At 40.8% G+C, this 17,050-nt stretch overlaps 2 protein-coding genes across 5 annotated transcripts in view; both read right to left on the bottom strand.

The window, feature by feature from the left end:
- LOC121527230 (nebulin-like) overlaps window positions 1-13,532 on the bottom strand; it is a 96,007-nt gene extending 82,475 nt beyond the window's left edge. For all 4 annotated transcript variants that reach the window (XR_005993384.1, XR_005993385.1, XM_041814085.1 and 1 more), the window contains exons 1-3: window positions 13,397-13,532; window positions 5,271-5,641; window positions 1,539-1,610 (exon numbers count right to left, since the gene is read on the bottom strand). Coding sequence is in view for 2 of the 4 variants with exons in the window: in XM_041814085.1 (XP_041670019.1) it covers window positions 1,539-1,610; window positions 5,271-5,630 (432 nt within the window). In the remaining 2 variants the exon portion in view is untranslated. The remainder of the gene's footprint in view (window positions 1-1,538; window positions 1,611-5,270; window positions 5,642-13,396) is intronic.
- Window positions 13,533-13,740: 208 nt separating this feature from the next.
- The window catches only part of LOC121527232 (LIM zinc-binding domain-containing Nebulette-like), a 46,024-nt gene continuing 42,714 nt past the window's right edge, over window positions 13,741-17,050 (bottom strand). The window contains exon 4 of the mRNA XM_041814087.1: window positions 13,741-13,923. Coding sequence (XP_041670021.1) covers window positions 13,750-13,923 — 174 coding nt within the window. The 3' untranslated portion in view covers window positions 13,741-13,749. The remainder of the gene's footprint in view (window positions 13,924-17,050) is intronic.

Raw genomic sequence — 17,050 nt, forward strand, 5'->3', positions numbered from 1 at the left:
AGTAATTCGGCAAGTTTCACTCACAATGAAGACATAGACTGCATTAATAAGAAACTTTTTAACATCTACTGCTTTGTTATCTATTAAACCTTTATAAATCACTCAAATCTATTAGTTTATTAATTAATTCTTCCATCCAGCTATTTATCCCTTCATCCATTTCTCTATTTTCCATGCAATCATCATCAAAATCCACCATCAATCTGTTCATCTAGTTATTTTAATTCGACAGACTTCTTTACCATAAAATGAAAGCAATGGCTCATTTCTAGGCCATATAAGATCCACAGCACTGATGGACTTTATTTCTGCAGTTGGCGTTGGGCTGAATGCAACTGGACCGATGGTCGGGAAACCAGACTGACAGATTTTGTTTGAGACTCCCGGGAGGGGAGAACAATCAAATTAATCCACAGAAGACAAGCTGTCCACCCCAATCTGTTAAAAATCCGACGCTACACAAAGTGCACAATGATACCAGAGGATGAGTGAATCTATTCAGTTTATACTGTTTTATTTCTCTGTTTTTGACTTTAAAATCAGTCCCTTCTCAGATGTAAACAGCGGTCTGACATCATGGAGGCGGTGGATGAGAGGCAGCAGAGCCACAGCAGCTGGAGGAAGCCGTGGAGCTGACTTTATGAAGTGGGTTGACTTGAGCTGATGAGTCACTGTGCTGCTGCTGCTGACGAGTTTGACTCACAGCAGGGAATCAATATCTCACCCTCCCACATCCTCCAACAACATCCACCCTCATTCAGCGCTTTAGCGGCGAAATATGGGCGCCAAAGTGCTGCTGCAGGAATCTAAAGGAGCTTTTGTCTTTGAGCACTGTCTGTGTTAAATCAGGGATGCTCATTAACAAGAATGCCACCTCTGTGTTTACTTCATAGACTATGTCAAAGATGGACGGCATTACAGCTCCCAATAAGTGAAGCCAAAATGTTAAGAGCTTGCCTGATTGACTGGCTAAAGTAAAGGTCAAAGGCTCTGCCTCCTCCATGTTAACAGATGGGACATGTCAAACCATTAAAAAAAAAACAACAGATTTTTAAAATTGTTTCACTGCACTTATGGTCATGATGGTGCATGTTTCTGCATTTTATACTGGTTTAAGGGTCACCCTTGTTAATTTGACACAGTTTTACAAACAGTACAAAAGAGCATCTTCTAGAAAATATTTTCATGGTAGTTATGTGATGATTTGATGAATGGTGAGTGGTGACTCCATTCACTTCACATTCACACACCAATGGAAGAGGTCGCTAGGGAGATTTGGCAATCAGTAATTGCTAATCCCATTCATATGCATCATACACATTTACACGCCACCAACAAAGCAGTGTGAGCAAATTGGGATTGTGTGGGCAAATTGCTGTTAAATGCAGGGTATTGGTCGCATGGCTATCTACAGTAAAAGAACTTGTAACTGGAACAAGGTTTAGTCAGATGTGATGACATTTCTTGGATGTCTGACCTCTGAAATGGTACACACCATAAAAAACGGAAACACAAACCAGACAATGACCAAAACTCACATCACTGACAAGCAGGCTGCACCTCCGGTTAAATGCTGGGTCTGGGAGAGGAGGCTTTGAATCCGAGGATGCCTGTAAACACAGAAGAGAACATGAGACTTTGAGTTCAGAGTCATTGCAGTAGGAATGAACTAATAAGACAGCTTTTTGTGCAGTTACATTGACACTGAGTCCTTTTTATGCCAAGTCTCCTTAAAGTCACTCTGTTCTAACAGCAGGGGGTCCTGCTTCTCTCCGCTACACTTCAGGCTGTTTGGTAATAAAAAGACAATCGTGGCAAACTGAATTCCCCTTCTAAGACTGAGAACCTGTGAGTCAACCAAAGGAAACTTTCCTTATTCACGCTCCGTTAATCCCTCGCCTCACTTAACGGGCCCGATTGATTCCTAAAAATCCCACTATCAAAAGCTAATAATGGCACATTTTCATTTGTAGTTCCACTAATCCTCCCTGAGCCGGCATGAAAACCTGCAGTGCCAGGCAATGCCCCACGCCAAGGTCAACACAAAGACTCCCAGTCAGAGTTGAGAGAGGAGGGGGTTTCTCTGCAGACAAACTAAATCTGCCTCTCAGCAGACTTCATCAAAGAAAAGCTAAAATCCTCAAAGACGTTCAGCGGCACATTCGGCTCAGACGCTGTTTGGGAACATGGTGTGGAGAACTGAAGCAGGAAACTTGATTAATAGAGGGAGTGATCTAATTAAAGCACCAAAGGGTCCGACAACAGTCAGTGTGAGGGAGTGGCACCACTAAAAATCAGAGAAAACTCAGCAGTCTGAAGCTTGAAGCTCCAACAGCAGCTGGATCTGAATGAAGATCTTTAAGAAGCTTCATTGGTTAAGAGAAGAGGTGAAACAACATCAGGATCTTCAGCCTGGTCTAGATGCCTTTAGATCAAGCTTTCAGTTAACATGACCTACAAACCCAGTTCCAAAAAAGTTGGGACATTAAGTAAAATTTGAATGCAAACAGAAAACGGTAATTAGCAAATCATTTTCAACCTATATTTAACTAAATACAGCAAAAAGACAAGATGTTTCATGTTCAAACTCATAAAAGTTTTTTTGGGGGAAATATATACTTATTCTGAGTTTTATGCCTTTCAAAAAAGCTGGTACAGGGGCATGTTTACTACTGTGTTCCATCACCTTTTCTTCTAACTGCACTCTGTCAGCATCTGGGGATTGAAAACTACACTTGTAGAAGCATTGAATTCTTTCTGTTCTTGCTTGTTTACATGTAAAGTTTCTCAAAAGTGTGGGGTTTCCCATGTTACATTTTGAGCTTCATAATTCTTTGAACATATTCAGTGGAAGACAGGTCTGGACTGCTTGGAGGCAGTTTTTATTTTGGCAGCTATTTTAAATCTAGTCTTATTCTTTAGATTAAAATGCCTTTAGTTTTAGTTGTAGTTTAGTCAACTAGGTTTTAGTCAACTCAAAAAGCAAGATCTATTTTCAGCTAGTCTGAGTCTATTCTTCCTTGTGGAAAATATGTAGTTGATGAACATTTTTAGTCATAGTATTATTCAACTAAATCAACACTGTGTAACACAATGCAGGCCAGTCTAGACCCTGACCTTTTTCACTGTGAAGCCATGCAGTTGTAACTCGTTCAGAATGAATCTTGGCTTTCTCTTGCTGAAATACGCAGCGACGTCCCTGAAAAAGACATCATCTGGATAGAAGCATAGACTGATCCAAAACCTGTACGTACCTCTTAGTATCAAAGTTGCCTTCACAGATGTGCAAGTGACCAGTGCCACGGGCACTAAAACACCCCCGTACCATCACAGATGCTGGCTTCTGAACTTTTAATAATCTGGTTGTTTTGTTTCCTCATTAACCAAGAGGACGTGATGGCCATTATAAAAACATTTTCGAATGTGGACTCCAGTGGGCGAGGCTTCTAGATGTTGTTGATATATGACTTTCACTTTTTGTGGTGGAGTCTTAAAGGTGCAGTTTGTAAAATTGGGGCGAATTAGCAACAACCAAAAATAAAGATTCTATACTGATACGTGCACTTCTGGCAGTAACTGTTGCAACCAGGGGCAATTTTAAAAATTGTATTTCTGTTATTTGGTCCCTTCAGTGGTACTGTAAAAACATGCAAGATGCATGAATTCAAGATGGTGGACTCCATAAAGGGATTCTCTCTATGTATTAATAGAAGCCTTATCTTAAGTTAATCAAAATACAACAATTTCATACACTCAGGTTATTAAACCCTCATTTAGATAGACCTGTTTGTATATAAAGCGCTTAATTTTTACCAAGTTTGTTTAGCGAAATGCTAACAAGGCTAAATGTTAAACACTGCACCTTTAACTCACATTTGTAGATGCAGCGGCGTACTGTGTTAATGGACAATGATTTTCTGAAGAGTTCCTGAGCCCACGTAGGAAAATCCATCAAAGAACGATGATGGTTTTCAGTGCAGTGCCATCTGAGGGGTCATCTGAGGCAGTGTTAATTTTGGCAGCTATTTTTAATTAAAGTCTTAGTTTTAGTCTTTAAATGAAATGCAATTTAGTTTTAGTCACATTTTAGTCATTTCTATTCTTTTAAGTTTTAGTCGACGAAAACTCAAAAAATGTTAGTCCAGTCTTAGTCCATAAAAAGTCCTCACATTTTAGTCTTTACTTTTAGTCCAAGCATGTATATTCTTGCCTAAATCTGGTACCAAATCATGGTAGTATATTCTAGCCACTCTGCCAAACCAGGGGTCCCTGCCTTCTACAGCTGAGAGGTAGAATAGATACAGATGCATTTTTTTTGGACAGATTTACCCACAGTGGAGAAATATCACAGATTTTGAATGTCCCACAAAAACTACATTACATTTTAATCTAATTTTAGTCATCTTGATGAAACTAAACTTAGTTTTTGTCAGTTTTAGTCATCACAGGTTTTTTTTTTGTTGGTTTTAGTCTAGTTGTTGTCATGGAAAAAAAGGCAACGAACATTTTTTAGTCATAGTTTTTGTCGACAAAATTAACACTGATCTGAGGGGCCAAAGGTCCCTGGCAATGTTGCTTTTCATCCTTGGCTCTTTCGTGCAGAGATTCCTCCAGATTCTCTGAATCTTTTAATGATATTATCTTGATTGATATTATCTTGTCTTTGTGCTGAATGTAGTTAAACACAGGTTAAAAAATCACTGTATTCTGTTTTTATACACATTTCACCCATCCTACCAGCTCCTGCAGAAACTTGGTTAGTTTAATGTATTACTGTACAGCCACTTTTGTATTCTAACTACTTTCTAGGAATTCAGAATGTACTACATACTTGATTTGACGGTGCATTAGGGAAGAACAACATGAATACTTTTAATGTGGCTGATGTTAACAAGTTAGCAAGAAAACTGGTTCTAAGTCAAAAGCTGAAAACAAAACTTTACAACATTTTTAACACACTCTACAGCATATGCAGAAATGAACAGGATGTCTGCTTTACTTTTTATATTCATGCTTTCTGACTGTTTCTTAACCTAACAATTGGAGTTAAAAAAATAAATATTACTTGTCATTCAGGACTACATCAAACTTAATACAGAAGATGTTTCTCATAAAATTTAATGATAAAAAAGAGAGTATAACTTCAGAATATCAGAGGTGAATTATGTCTTCAGTATCCAGAGGATACTGTTTTTTTATGTGACTGTTTTTAGGCTTTAAATGAGAAAGCATTTCAGACATGCAGATACAGATAAAATCAAAGATCTTACCTCAGTCTCCCAGGCATCTAACAACTTCCTAGCTCGGCTCTCCTCTTCTCCTCCACTCTCCTCCTCTTTCCCCTCCATCTCTGCTTCAGTTTCTTCTTCGTCTTCTGTCTTTGCTTCATTTTCCTCCTCTTCTTCCTCCTCCTCTTCTTTCTTCTCCTCTTCTTCTTTCGTTTTGTCACTTTGGACCTCCTCCTTTATCTCCACCTCCATCTTTGTAGTCGTTTCCACTACTGTAGTCAGAGTCGTCACCGTTGTTTCAACCGTCTCCTGGAAAGATTCTACTATCTCTCCCACCACCTTCGTCACTTCTTCTTTTTGGTCAGCACATACTGGAGCAGCTGGGGCCTCCCCTCCCTCCATGTCAGTCAATTCTAGAGAAAAAGCACAGTTTGGAGAGTTTACTGATAACACCATTTAAAAAACAAACACAAGAAGCAAAGTGAAGGCAAATAAGACTAAAAGACCAAGGAGAGGGTCATTGAAGGGGGATTAATTGGGTTCATTTGGACAAAAACTACTGAGAAGGGAAAAATGAACACAGATATACATTATGGTGGAAGAAAAAATGAGCAAAACTTCATACCCTAGTATTTCAAATAAAAGCCCATCTTAATTTAAGGCCTAGTCCCTTTTACTAGCTTGATGTAGCTGCACGTTTACAAAAACCCCCCAGCTGTCTCATATAAAGGCAGGGTCATTTCATTGACTGAAACAAATAAACGCTCAGGCTTTTAATTGAAGTTTGAAGGTGGGGGGAGTAAGTCTTTGCTTCAGGTGAAGGAGTTCAGGTGTCTTGGGGTGTTGTTCATGAGTGAGGGTCAAAGGGAGTGTGAGATTGACAGGCGGACTGGTGCAACATCCGCAGTACTCTGGGAGTCAGGCCGTTCCATTGTGGTGAAGAGGGAACTGAGCCAAAACGCAAAACTTTCAATTTAATGGTCGATCTACCTCACAACCCTCACCCCCGGTCATGAACTCTGGGTAATCAATGAAAAAATGAGATTGAGGATACAAGTTACCAAAATGAGTTTTTTTCAGGTGGCTGGGCTCTGAATCAGAAATAGGTTGAGGAGTTCAGACATCTAGAGGGAGCTAGGAGTAGAGCTACTGCTGCTTCACATCAAAAGGAGCCAGTTGAGGTGGTTCAAGCTTTTGATCAGGATGCCTCCTGAGTGCCTTTCTTTGGAGGTCTTCTGGGCACGTCTAGCTGGGGGGAGAAATTCGAGGAAGACCCAGCATGCGCTGGAGAGTTTATATATCCTGTCTTGTGTGGGAACACTTTGGTAACTCCCAGAAGGAGTTGGAAAGTGTCGCTGAGGACAGGAGATACTGGGCTGATGGCCCAAGATAAGCAGATGATGGATGGATGGATGGATGGATGGATGGATGGATGGATGGAAAACCATGTGTCTAATGCTGTTGGTTCAGGAGAGCAGAAATGGGAAGGGTCAGCTGCTAGATTCAGTGGTGGTGGTTGCACTTTAAGAGGGCACCAGGGCCACTTCCCCCTCCCTGATCCAGCTCATTGAATACTGGGTCCCCAGGACCCAGTGGGCTGGACAAGATGTCAGGAGGGGGGTGTCAGCTGAGAAGACACCTGAAGAGATGGGGCCTGGGCCTGACAAAGGCCTGGACAATAACCAAAGAAATAAAATAAGGGAAGTAGTGAGGATGAAATCATGGCTGAGGTATCAACCGAGTTTGATATTTATGAATCATGCTAGAGCAGGCACTGGCATGACTGGGAGCAGAAGAATAATCATGTAGACACTGCACATTTTAGAATTATCTAGACAAATAATCAGCAGCAGCCAGCCTTAATTCAGAACTCATCCTTCAATCTCCAGAGCCTAAAGCCAGGCTTAAAATTGTGGAGTGTTTGTCAAGCTGAAGCATACCCACCTCTGTCCATTACATTAGGAGAAACAGTTTAGAGAGGTCTAGAGGGAGGTGGATGATTGCTGCCCTATTGGAACGATATACCTGGTTTGTCTTATACATCAGACTACTTAAACATCATATATCAGACCAAATATAAGCAAAAATGGAAAGAGAAAGCACTCATCAATCCTAAAACTGCACACTAAGACTGACTCAGTCACTCTCCTGTCACAATTCTTCATGTTTCCATCTTGCCTTCTGCCAAGGTGACCTTTAGCTCCACAAAGTCAACGTGTTTGAGTCAGTCCTGGCCCTCCTTCCAGATTCTTTAAGCTCATGGTCACTAAATCAGAAATCTCTTCTTAATGACCACGCCCATTCAATAGCATCAAATACATTTGTCTACTTTTGAATTATCTGGTTCTTACAGTTGGTCTCCTTATTGCTGCACTTACCTTGTTTGTTTTATGGCTGTGTTTCCACAAATGATCTCTTTTGGTTGCCTTGATTGTTCGGTTAGTGTTTGAGCTTTCCAAACAACGTCTCTGTTGCTTGCTGATCCACACTTCTTATGTGATATATAGCCCTCTCTGTTGTGTTGGTTCCCAGTTCTGAGAGTCGTCTTGTAACCTTTCCTGATTCTGAATGTTCTTGATGCTGTCTCTGTTTCTTTGTACTCTCCTGTTCGCCGTCTTTCACCTTCTTTTAACATAAACTATAAACTCACCAGAGGCCAAGCTACTTCGTCTGCTCTGCCTATCTCCTGTGATGGCTGATCATCTTCTGCGTGTCAGTTCATCGGGTGCTTCTTATCACTTTTTAACTTCCACATTTAGCCCTCTACTCGAGACCTTATCGCCACCATGCCCTTCGTCTCAGTCACAGTGCCAGTGCTGGGTAAAGTGTGTCATTGTGAGTGTGGTATTAAACAAAGATTGGTACCTATGAAGAGTCTCTGTAGTCTGAGTGAAAGTCAAAGGGTTGAAGGTGAGTAAGCTGGAAGGAATGTAAGATATATCACATCTTAAAAAAAAGAGTACATTCAAGATATTATTATTATTATTACATACAGCATAAAACCTCAGCTGCTCTTACAAAAATCATAAACTTTGAAGGGTTTTTCATTATTGAAAATATTTTTGGCCATTATAATCATGATTTGAAATTCCAAAGTTGTGACAGCCCTACTTTGAACACATGGTGTCTTCAGTGTCCTGGATTACAGCTGAGTCCTGGCTGCACCTCGAGCTGGGGTCTATCACTGTCTCATCCAGAATCACAGTAAACAAGTCTCTCTGAGGATTCACAGCTTCAGTAAGAGTCTGTCTCTGCTTGAAGCTAAACTGAGAAGGACATGGTTTAGAGATGGTTAAAAAGAAGCTGCCTTGTGACCGGGGGCTCTGTCTTCCTCTCTGCCTCAGATCTTCTTAATGAATTTGGAAACACAAAGCTTTTCCTGGGAGAGATCTGTGTGATCCTGTCCTGATGTGAACCAGGTTTACTGCCAGGGAAACCTCAGCAGAAAGGCAATTGCCTCCTTAGTCGCTTTGGACCCTGGAATACAGAGCTTTGTCCAAATCCAAGCATGTCTTCTGTCTTTACTTTCTTTTTTATTTTGTTTCATTCTTTCAACAACAAAAACTAACAGACAGCTCACATTAAATCCAGCTGTGGACAAACTAAAACTCTGTTTTCTTTCTTAAATTGCTGTCAGATTATAAAACAGGATTACACCCTGATCTGAAGTCGTCAATTTTTGGGGGTTTCAAATTTCACTGGATAAAAGTCAGAGAGGTTCTAAAGAAAAAAGACTGGTGTATCCTGACCTCAGCTATAGTCTTCCTCACACCTTCCTCCTATAGGCTTTTCATCTTCTCTCCTCTTCCATCACCACCCGGTCAAGCTTGAATATAACAGAGTAATTCAATGAAAAAAATGTGTGGGCTGTTGAATGTCACACCGTTTGAAAGCAGGGCAATGTGTGTATCAATTAAAGTGGAACAAATGAGGAGGGAGAATCGGTGGTGTATTTACGCAGCGGAATAACAGGATCACACGGTCAGGTAAACAGAGGAGGACCGGAGAGGGGAGGAGGGGAGAGGAGGAGGCAGACAGAAAGAGGCTGGAAATAGATGAGGAAGACGCAAAAAGACAAAAAAATAATGGAGATTTATTACATTTGTTGGGATGCTAAGACAAGAGCTGACAAGTTGGACCTGATATGGAACAATGGATGAATCTGGACAACCTGAGCTCAAAGGTTAAGTCATTAAATCTAAAAAAAAGTGTAAATGCTGTGTCATGGATATAAAAACAGATGGAGCACAAAGCAACAGTGGCTCGGTAGGTAGAGTTGGTCAACTCTGTAAGGTCAGAGGTTTGATCCCCAGCTCCTGTAGTCACATGTTAAAATATCCCCAAGCAAGGTTTATTTTTACTGATTGACACACTTCCCATCAGCCTTTACCATCCATGTGTGAATGTGGAGTGAAATGGTGTGAATTAGAGCTTTCATCAGGCCCAAAATTCCCAACCTTACCCAGGCAAAGCCAGTGCATGTTGTCTCTGAGCCTGGCCCATCCTGTCCCATTAAGTGCATTCATGATCTCGAGCCCGATCTACTGTAAACTCAACATTTATTTCAATAGGTATACTTTACATGATTAAAGCTTTAAACTACAATTCAGAGTTGTTTCAATGACACAGACCCATAGACATCACTGTGTACTAAATGCACATAGCTGTTTGAGGACCATCAGTCTGTTAACGGATGAAAATAACAGACTGCACTGTTTGCATTATTGAAAAAATGCCTATACTTATGTTAATTTTTTACTTTAGTTGAGTACCTGAGTTAACTTTGGGGCATCATGATGACAAAAGCGTCTCAGTACAGTCATGAACATGTAACTGTTTCAAACGACAGGTCTTCTAGACATAAGTGTTTCTTTTTTTTTAATTAGAGAAGAGAAAGGGGAAGTGGAAACTACAGTTTAGTCAGGAACACTCTCATACATTTAAGCCTTTTAATTGAAGGCTCTGCTCAAAAGATGCTCTCAGGGTTAGTGAAAGCAGCATGCTTTAACTTTCCAGTGAGCAAGAAATTCCGATATAGATAGATCTATGACAACCATATTGAATACAATAACGTTAGTTCAAGAGCAATTGATACATAGTAGCATGAATCTACATATTAAGGTGCAACATGCTTTATGCCATAAAGGAGGAGGCTGGGTGGAGGAGGTGAAGCTTTGCCGGCAGCAGTAGTGTGATGAGTCAGCATTAAAGGGGACATATTTTACCCTTTTAAGACAAGTTTATACTGGTTTCAGAGGTCCCCAAAACATGTCTGTGAAGTCTGTTGCTGAAAAAAACACTCCTGTTTCGGGTTTTTGTCCCACTAAAAAAACCCTCTGTTCCACCCCTCTCAGGAAATGGATGTGGCTCGATGGATGTGGCTCTCCTGATCCTCCTCTCAGAGGATCAGGAGAGGAGGGTGGAACTTTCTTCCAAGTGGGGAGGGCCGACCAAACCTGGGGGTGGTGCTAACTCCCCTTATGACATCATGAGAGGAAAATATGAGAACGGCTTGTTTCAGAACATATTTTGTGAAAGGTGGAGAAAGAGAGGGGGGAGGGAATGGATTTTTCTGGTACTTGAGGGGACTGTCGACAGGCCAGAAGCACATACTTATGTTAGAAAAGCCTGAAAGTGATTTTTGCATAATATGTCCCCTTTAGTGCAAGCAGAGATAAATGAGAAGTATGTCATATCTAAATGGACCATTGTGTTGAGCGAAAGAGCTGTGATTGGCTGTGGGAGCGGGGAGGTGATAATTGAGATCAGCTGGCCATCAGTTGATCACAGTTGGGTGCATGACTTCTGTGTCCTGCAAGAACTAACACTAAGCTTCATTTATTATCAGTCCTTACACATCCATCATACTTTGTGCCCCACTCTCTGGCTTGATCAAAAAACATAATAATGGTGGATGCAAATGGCAGTGAGAACCAAATGACAAAGTTCTTTTGAGATTGTCGAGGCTCCAGCAGTTTTTAACCCTTACATGTGCAACACAATAAATAGGGCACCATGGACTTGTTACCGGGGTATTATTGTTATGATGAGATTTTGATACCGTTACATCCCAAGTGGAGTACAATCATCAGGTAGTGTTGGTCGACTCTCTGCTGGAAGGTCAGAGATTCAACCCCAAGCTTCTGCAGTCCCATGTTGCTGTATCTTTGGGCAGGTCAGTCAACCCCAAAATTCTACCACTGCTGCACCAGAAGCATGCAAATGAGTTTGAATGGGTTTAGTTAATACTGATGGACACTCTTTCACCATCAGGATGTGAATGTGGAGTGAATGGGTGGGAATTAGAGCTTACATCAGGCCCAAAATTTCCAGCCCAACTCTATCCTAGCCCATGCATTTTGTCCCTGAACTTGTCCCGGGCTCAAGCCTGATCTAAACCTGATATTTATTTCAATAAGTAGGTTTTATAATCAAGTTTAAATTACAATTCTGTATAAGGGTTGTAGTGACAAATGAGATCTCAATGAGTGCAGCATATATTATGTATTACAGATGTGGTCTATTTATTGTTTATGATAATTAGAGCAGTGAGGATGAGGAGCAGACCACAGCCACCTGTGTACTGAATGCAGAGTTTTCTTGAAGATCATCAGCCTATTAACAGATGTTTTTTTGACTGAGAGCCCCCAAGTGATAGAATTTACATACTAGGTGTTATGGGGTGCAAAGGTTTATGACGCCGTGTTATCCGTGGTAGAAACACATGAAGTATTTTTGCCTATTCTGATGACTGTGTTTCTCTGAATAACTTTAAAATATGTGCAGGACAAAGGTGATGGATGTTATGTAAGATTGCTCATGCTTTTCTGCTTTTTTATTTGGATCTCTTTAAACAGGATTATGCAAACAGGTGGGAAGACTGTTGCCTCCCATGCACTGTCCCTTTTTTAAACTGCAAGTAAAGCAGTGGTGTCATCAGACGATATAATATAGTAATGTAAGTCAGAAATCTGAGATTTCTGTACATAAAAAAGCAGTGCTTAAGACTGTTCAGTTCTCACATTTTTAATCTGCTTTTAAAATAAAGTGAGGATGTAATTAAACATTAAACTATGTGACAGTGTCTTTGCTTTATGCATCAGTGGGCTGTAGCTTAAATAGTTCTTATTTTACTAGTTTCTGGTACCAGCCTCATCGTTGTGATGGGCAATCCATCTCTTTTTAGAGAACCAGATCATTTGCCTCAGCTCAGTAGAGTTGGTTGTTTGCCTCCCAAATAGCTCTTCATTTAGTACCAGTTAGGCTTTTTAACATGTGAATTAAATAACGACCAAGGATGGAGGAAAGGAAACTGGCACTCAAATGGAAGCTTGAGAGCCAGTGGCTCACATAAAAGAGCTGTTTAGTAGAACAGGCTTGTTGATGAACGGCTCATCTTTACTCAACCACAAGGTTTATTGGGTTGATAGTACATCACTGTTTCAATAAATAACATGTTTGTGACTAAATGACGATTTTTTTTATACGTCAAAGGGGCTCAGCTGGCCTCTTAGCTCATTAAAGACTCCTTTGGACTCGTTTCCCTTCAACTGGCTAGACGATGCTAGGATGTCTGCAGCACTGAGTAAATTGTGATCTTGATCGCCTCTACGGCAGGTGAATTTGTTAAACTGAGGTAAAAATCACTATTATGTAAAGTGTAGGGATTGTACTCAGTGTTTCTAGAAATCCAATGACAACTGCAGTGTAGAGCTCCATTTAGAGCTGTAAAGTACTAACTTTTCTCTGTTCCCATTCATTCCAAACAGCTGTCCCTCACTTCCTGACCCAACTGACATTATGAATCACCTGATTGCAAAGAAACCTATTCCTGCCACTATTTCTCTGTAAGCTTTTAAACTTTTCACCTTACGTGTCACTACTTTTGTGACTGAAAAGCAGCTCTCATTTTGTTCTGATTTGACTAGTTCGCAGAGCTGTAAACATCACAAAACCTTGCCTTTTTGATCGCACTTCTCTACGCAGAAATCCCTCCCTGCCCCCCATCTGGAGTTCTTGGCAATGCTAAGGTATCATCTGCAAACAAACTACCTTGTTTGGGTTTTTCTGCCCTTTAGTGTTTCAAACCCTAATCTTAAATGTCAGTAGATGCTCAAAGACAAAAGAGAGAAGGAATGTGGAGTAAGTGAGAAAGATAGACAAACTACCTTAGCTGTTTATGGTCACCAGGTCATCAGGACACACTGGGATGCAGAATCTGTATGCACACACTCATGTACACCAAACATACACAAACAGGGAAAAAATTACAGATGCACTGCTGTTACCTCTTCTTAATAATACGTCATAATAAAAAATGAAAAATAAGCCACAGTTACTTACACTCTCTGCTTTCAGGAGAAGCTCCTCTTAAACAGCCGAGGTCAACAACAACGTAGGGCCAGATGGCGCTGACTGTTTGTGTTTGTGCAGGTGTGTGTAATTGTGCTCGCTGACTTAGTTGCACCCCTCACCATTTTCCACCCATTTCTCTTTCATTCATCAAATTTCAAACACTCTCTCATGTGCAGACACAATAAGATGAATGTAAAAGAGTGTATTTCTGTTTTTTGTTTTTTATACGTACGATACTGATCTGCTCCTGGGTTTTTCTGAGTCTTTGCATCTCTGGAGTGTCGGACACAATGCTGAACCCTCGACCTTTACTCTCCTCAAAATCCTTCTTGTACTTCACCTGCAGAGAGAGAAAAAACAGAGAGAAATTTACCTTGTGTTAGCACCATGCTAATGAACTCAGATGTACATCCTGGCTAACAGTTCCCTCATTTTGAAGCCGAAATGTGTGTCAAGCTATTATTGGGTTCTGATGTTGGAATTATTTATTTGTGGTATTTACCCATTCTTTGTCACTTTTATCCTATTTTGCCATTTTTCACCCATTGTGTCACTTTTTAACCACTATTTGGCCCTTTCTTTTTCCAATTTCTGCAACATGTTTTTGCAACTTTTTGCCTACTTTAGCCACCTTCTGCCAATTTTGCACTTTTTGTCAATTTTTGCCAATTTATTCCTGTTTGTGCCCTTTTTCATCCTTTTGTACATCTTTTTGAAACTTTTTGCCTTCTTCAGCTCCCTTTGCCATTTTTTGTCCATTTTTGCTGCATTTAACACATTTTACCAATTTTGACATTTGCACATTTTTGACACTTTGTCAATTTCAGCCCATTTTTCCCATTTCTGCCTCTGTTTGACCACTTTTGCAACTATATGCCCTTTTTTTATTCTACAAAAAGTTTTCACAGTTCTTTCTATTTTATTTCCTGGCATCCTGACATTTGTGCTCATAAAGTCTGACATTACTTTCCTAATAGTTCGGCACATCCATCCACATTGTTAACATCACTAATAAAAAGATAATTCTACTTTAATAAAAGGGGTTTACATTTAGAAAAAGGCTATACTGAACTACAGCATAAAAAAATAAATTCATGTTTTGTGCTTTCATAAGATTGGTTATCATTCAGGTTAAAAATAAAATGTTTTCACAGATTAACTTTAGAATGGACCATCATTTCGCTGACCTCCAAGGGCTCGCAGTTTGGCTGGGCCCCAGAAAGCTCTCCCCTTTACCCCCACTTATGGGCGGCCTTGTCTCCATCCAGTATAAAACTCAATAACAGCAGCGTCCCTGCCAAACCGCGTGGACAATTTACAGCAACAAAAACGCCATAAAAAAATGACAACAACTGAGCAGCAGGCGGTCAGTCTTCCCTCGACCTTTAGAGGAGAGTCTTTGGCTCATTGAGCCGTAGAGTTGTCCTGCTGGTGTCTATCAGTCACCAGTATCAGCCTATTAGAGTTACATAAAGCTGTAAACTGCAGAGTGGCTCAGACAGAACCAGCCTATGTGTGTGTTCTGGTACCCCGCTTTCACTGTCATTGTTCTCAGGCTCAGTACAAAGCCGATTAAAGCTCCATTCAACCATCCTGGGCTCCATGCAGAGCTGGTATGACAAGCTGAAGAGGTAAAACACACAAACAGACACACAGACTGTTAGGATAGCCTTTGGTCTAAAATTATGGGGAAAAAAAAAACAACAACAAAACAACAAGAATGAGGAGGAAACAACAAACTTCAAGCTTCAAGTCAGACTGGTGCAAATGGAGTGTACAGAGCTAATGCACAGAGAGGAGAAGAGCAGACATTTTTATTTAACTTTCTCATATTGATACATGTTTAAGTTCAATTTTGCTGGATTATTGCCTCTGCCTCTACCACACCACTTAGGTCCATGTTTACACTGCATCTTGAGTCCACATCACGTTGATATTAGATTTAATGTGCAAAGACAGTGCACTGTGGCATCCACTAAGGGTCTCCATCACCCGTACCTTTTTGAAAACTCCTTCCAGGGTAGAGACCCATTCCCTGGGTTTGTCAGGAGCCCATTCTCTGGGTTATCAAGGCCCATTCTCTGGGTGTTTCAGGGGCCCAGCCTACTCCTTGGGCGGGCCTTTGCTGCTGTAGTGCTCCTACACATAGAGTTTATGTCATCATATATGGATCTGATGGAGGAAGGATGAAGGAGAGGATCTGAGGGAGTAAGGATGTAATGAAGGAAGCATGTGAGGGATGTAAAGGATGATGAATCTGTTTTCTGACACATTCGATGATTTCACATCAGCAGCTCGTTGGCTGTGAGACAACACCAGCAGACATCAGCGGGTCACATGACCGTGATGTCACATCCACTTCTCTGCACCTCCTCACAAGTAGGTCAGAGCTGAACATGTGGAGGTTTTCCCACAGCGTGTCCGTACGCTCTGACTGTTCACTGTCATTGTGTGTTATAATCAGTTTCCTTCAGCAGGACGGAGAGCTGCGGCGCTAATATGAAGTGATTTCAACATCACCTCAGGGACGACACACACAAGGATCAGAATAGTTAAAAGACAGAGAAGGAGAGGGAAAGTTGAAAGAGGAAGAAGGTATGATTCATATCGACCTCTTTCTTAGAGAGGTAGAAGAAAGAGGAGGAGAGACGTCTGTTTAATTAGAGCAGGGGAGAAAGTCAACTCAAAACCCATCAATGTACAGATGAATCCAGGAGAAACACACACACTGATGGGCTACCTTCACTCTGCTGGTGTCTCACTGTAGCAACCAAGCTTTTGAACCAAAGCTGACCCAGACATGACCTTTTTTCTTCTTCTATCATGACCTTCTATGCAACTTTATTGTTGAAAGTGACAGTCAGTAAACGTTGAGGAGTTTTGGCTGCCCTCACAGTCATGACAAAATCTTATTTTGGAAAAAACAGGAAGTACACAAGCCTCTGGCTGGACCACAGTCGGACATTCAGAGAGTTGTCCCTCAGCCACTCCTGTGTTGTCTTAGCTGTGTGCTTAGGGTCATTGAATTTCCCTCTGGATTTATAATCTACTGTCATGTTGGAAGGTGAACCTTCAGCCCAGTCTGAGGTCCTGAGTGCTGTGGAACAGGATTTCACTGAGGATATCTGTAATTTGGCCCATTCAGCTTCTCTTAAACCCCTGACTAGTGTCCTGATCTCTGCTGCTGAAGAACACCCGACACCATGATGCTGCCACCACTATGCTTCACTGTTGAGATGGTGTTTGACATGTGATGCCCGGTTTCCTCCAGACATAACATTTAGAAATAAGGCCAAACAGTTCAATTAGGCTAAATTTTAAGTTGTGAGTGTAGATGGTAAAAATATGAGATGTTAGAATTATGAGTTTTCAAGGTCAAGGTTTAAGATAACATTTGAAATCAATAGTTTTAAAGGTCAGAATATAGATTAAGATTTTAAATTGTGACTCTAAATGAGATATTAAAA

This window comes from Cheilinus undulatus, linkage group 19, assembly GCF_018320785.1.
Source record: "Cheilinus undulatus linkage group 19, ASM1832078v1, whole genome shotgun sequence".
Classification (NCBI taxonomy): domain Eukaryota; kingdom Metazoa; phylum Chordata; class Actinopteri; order Labriformes; family Labridae; genus Cheilinus; species Cheilinus undulatus.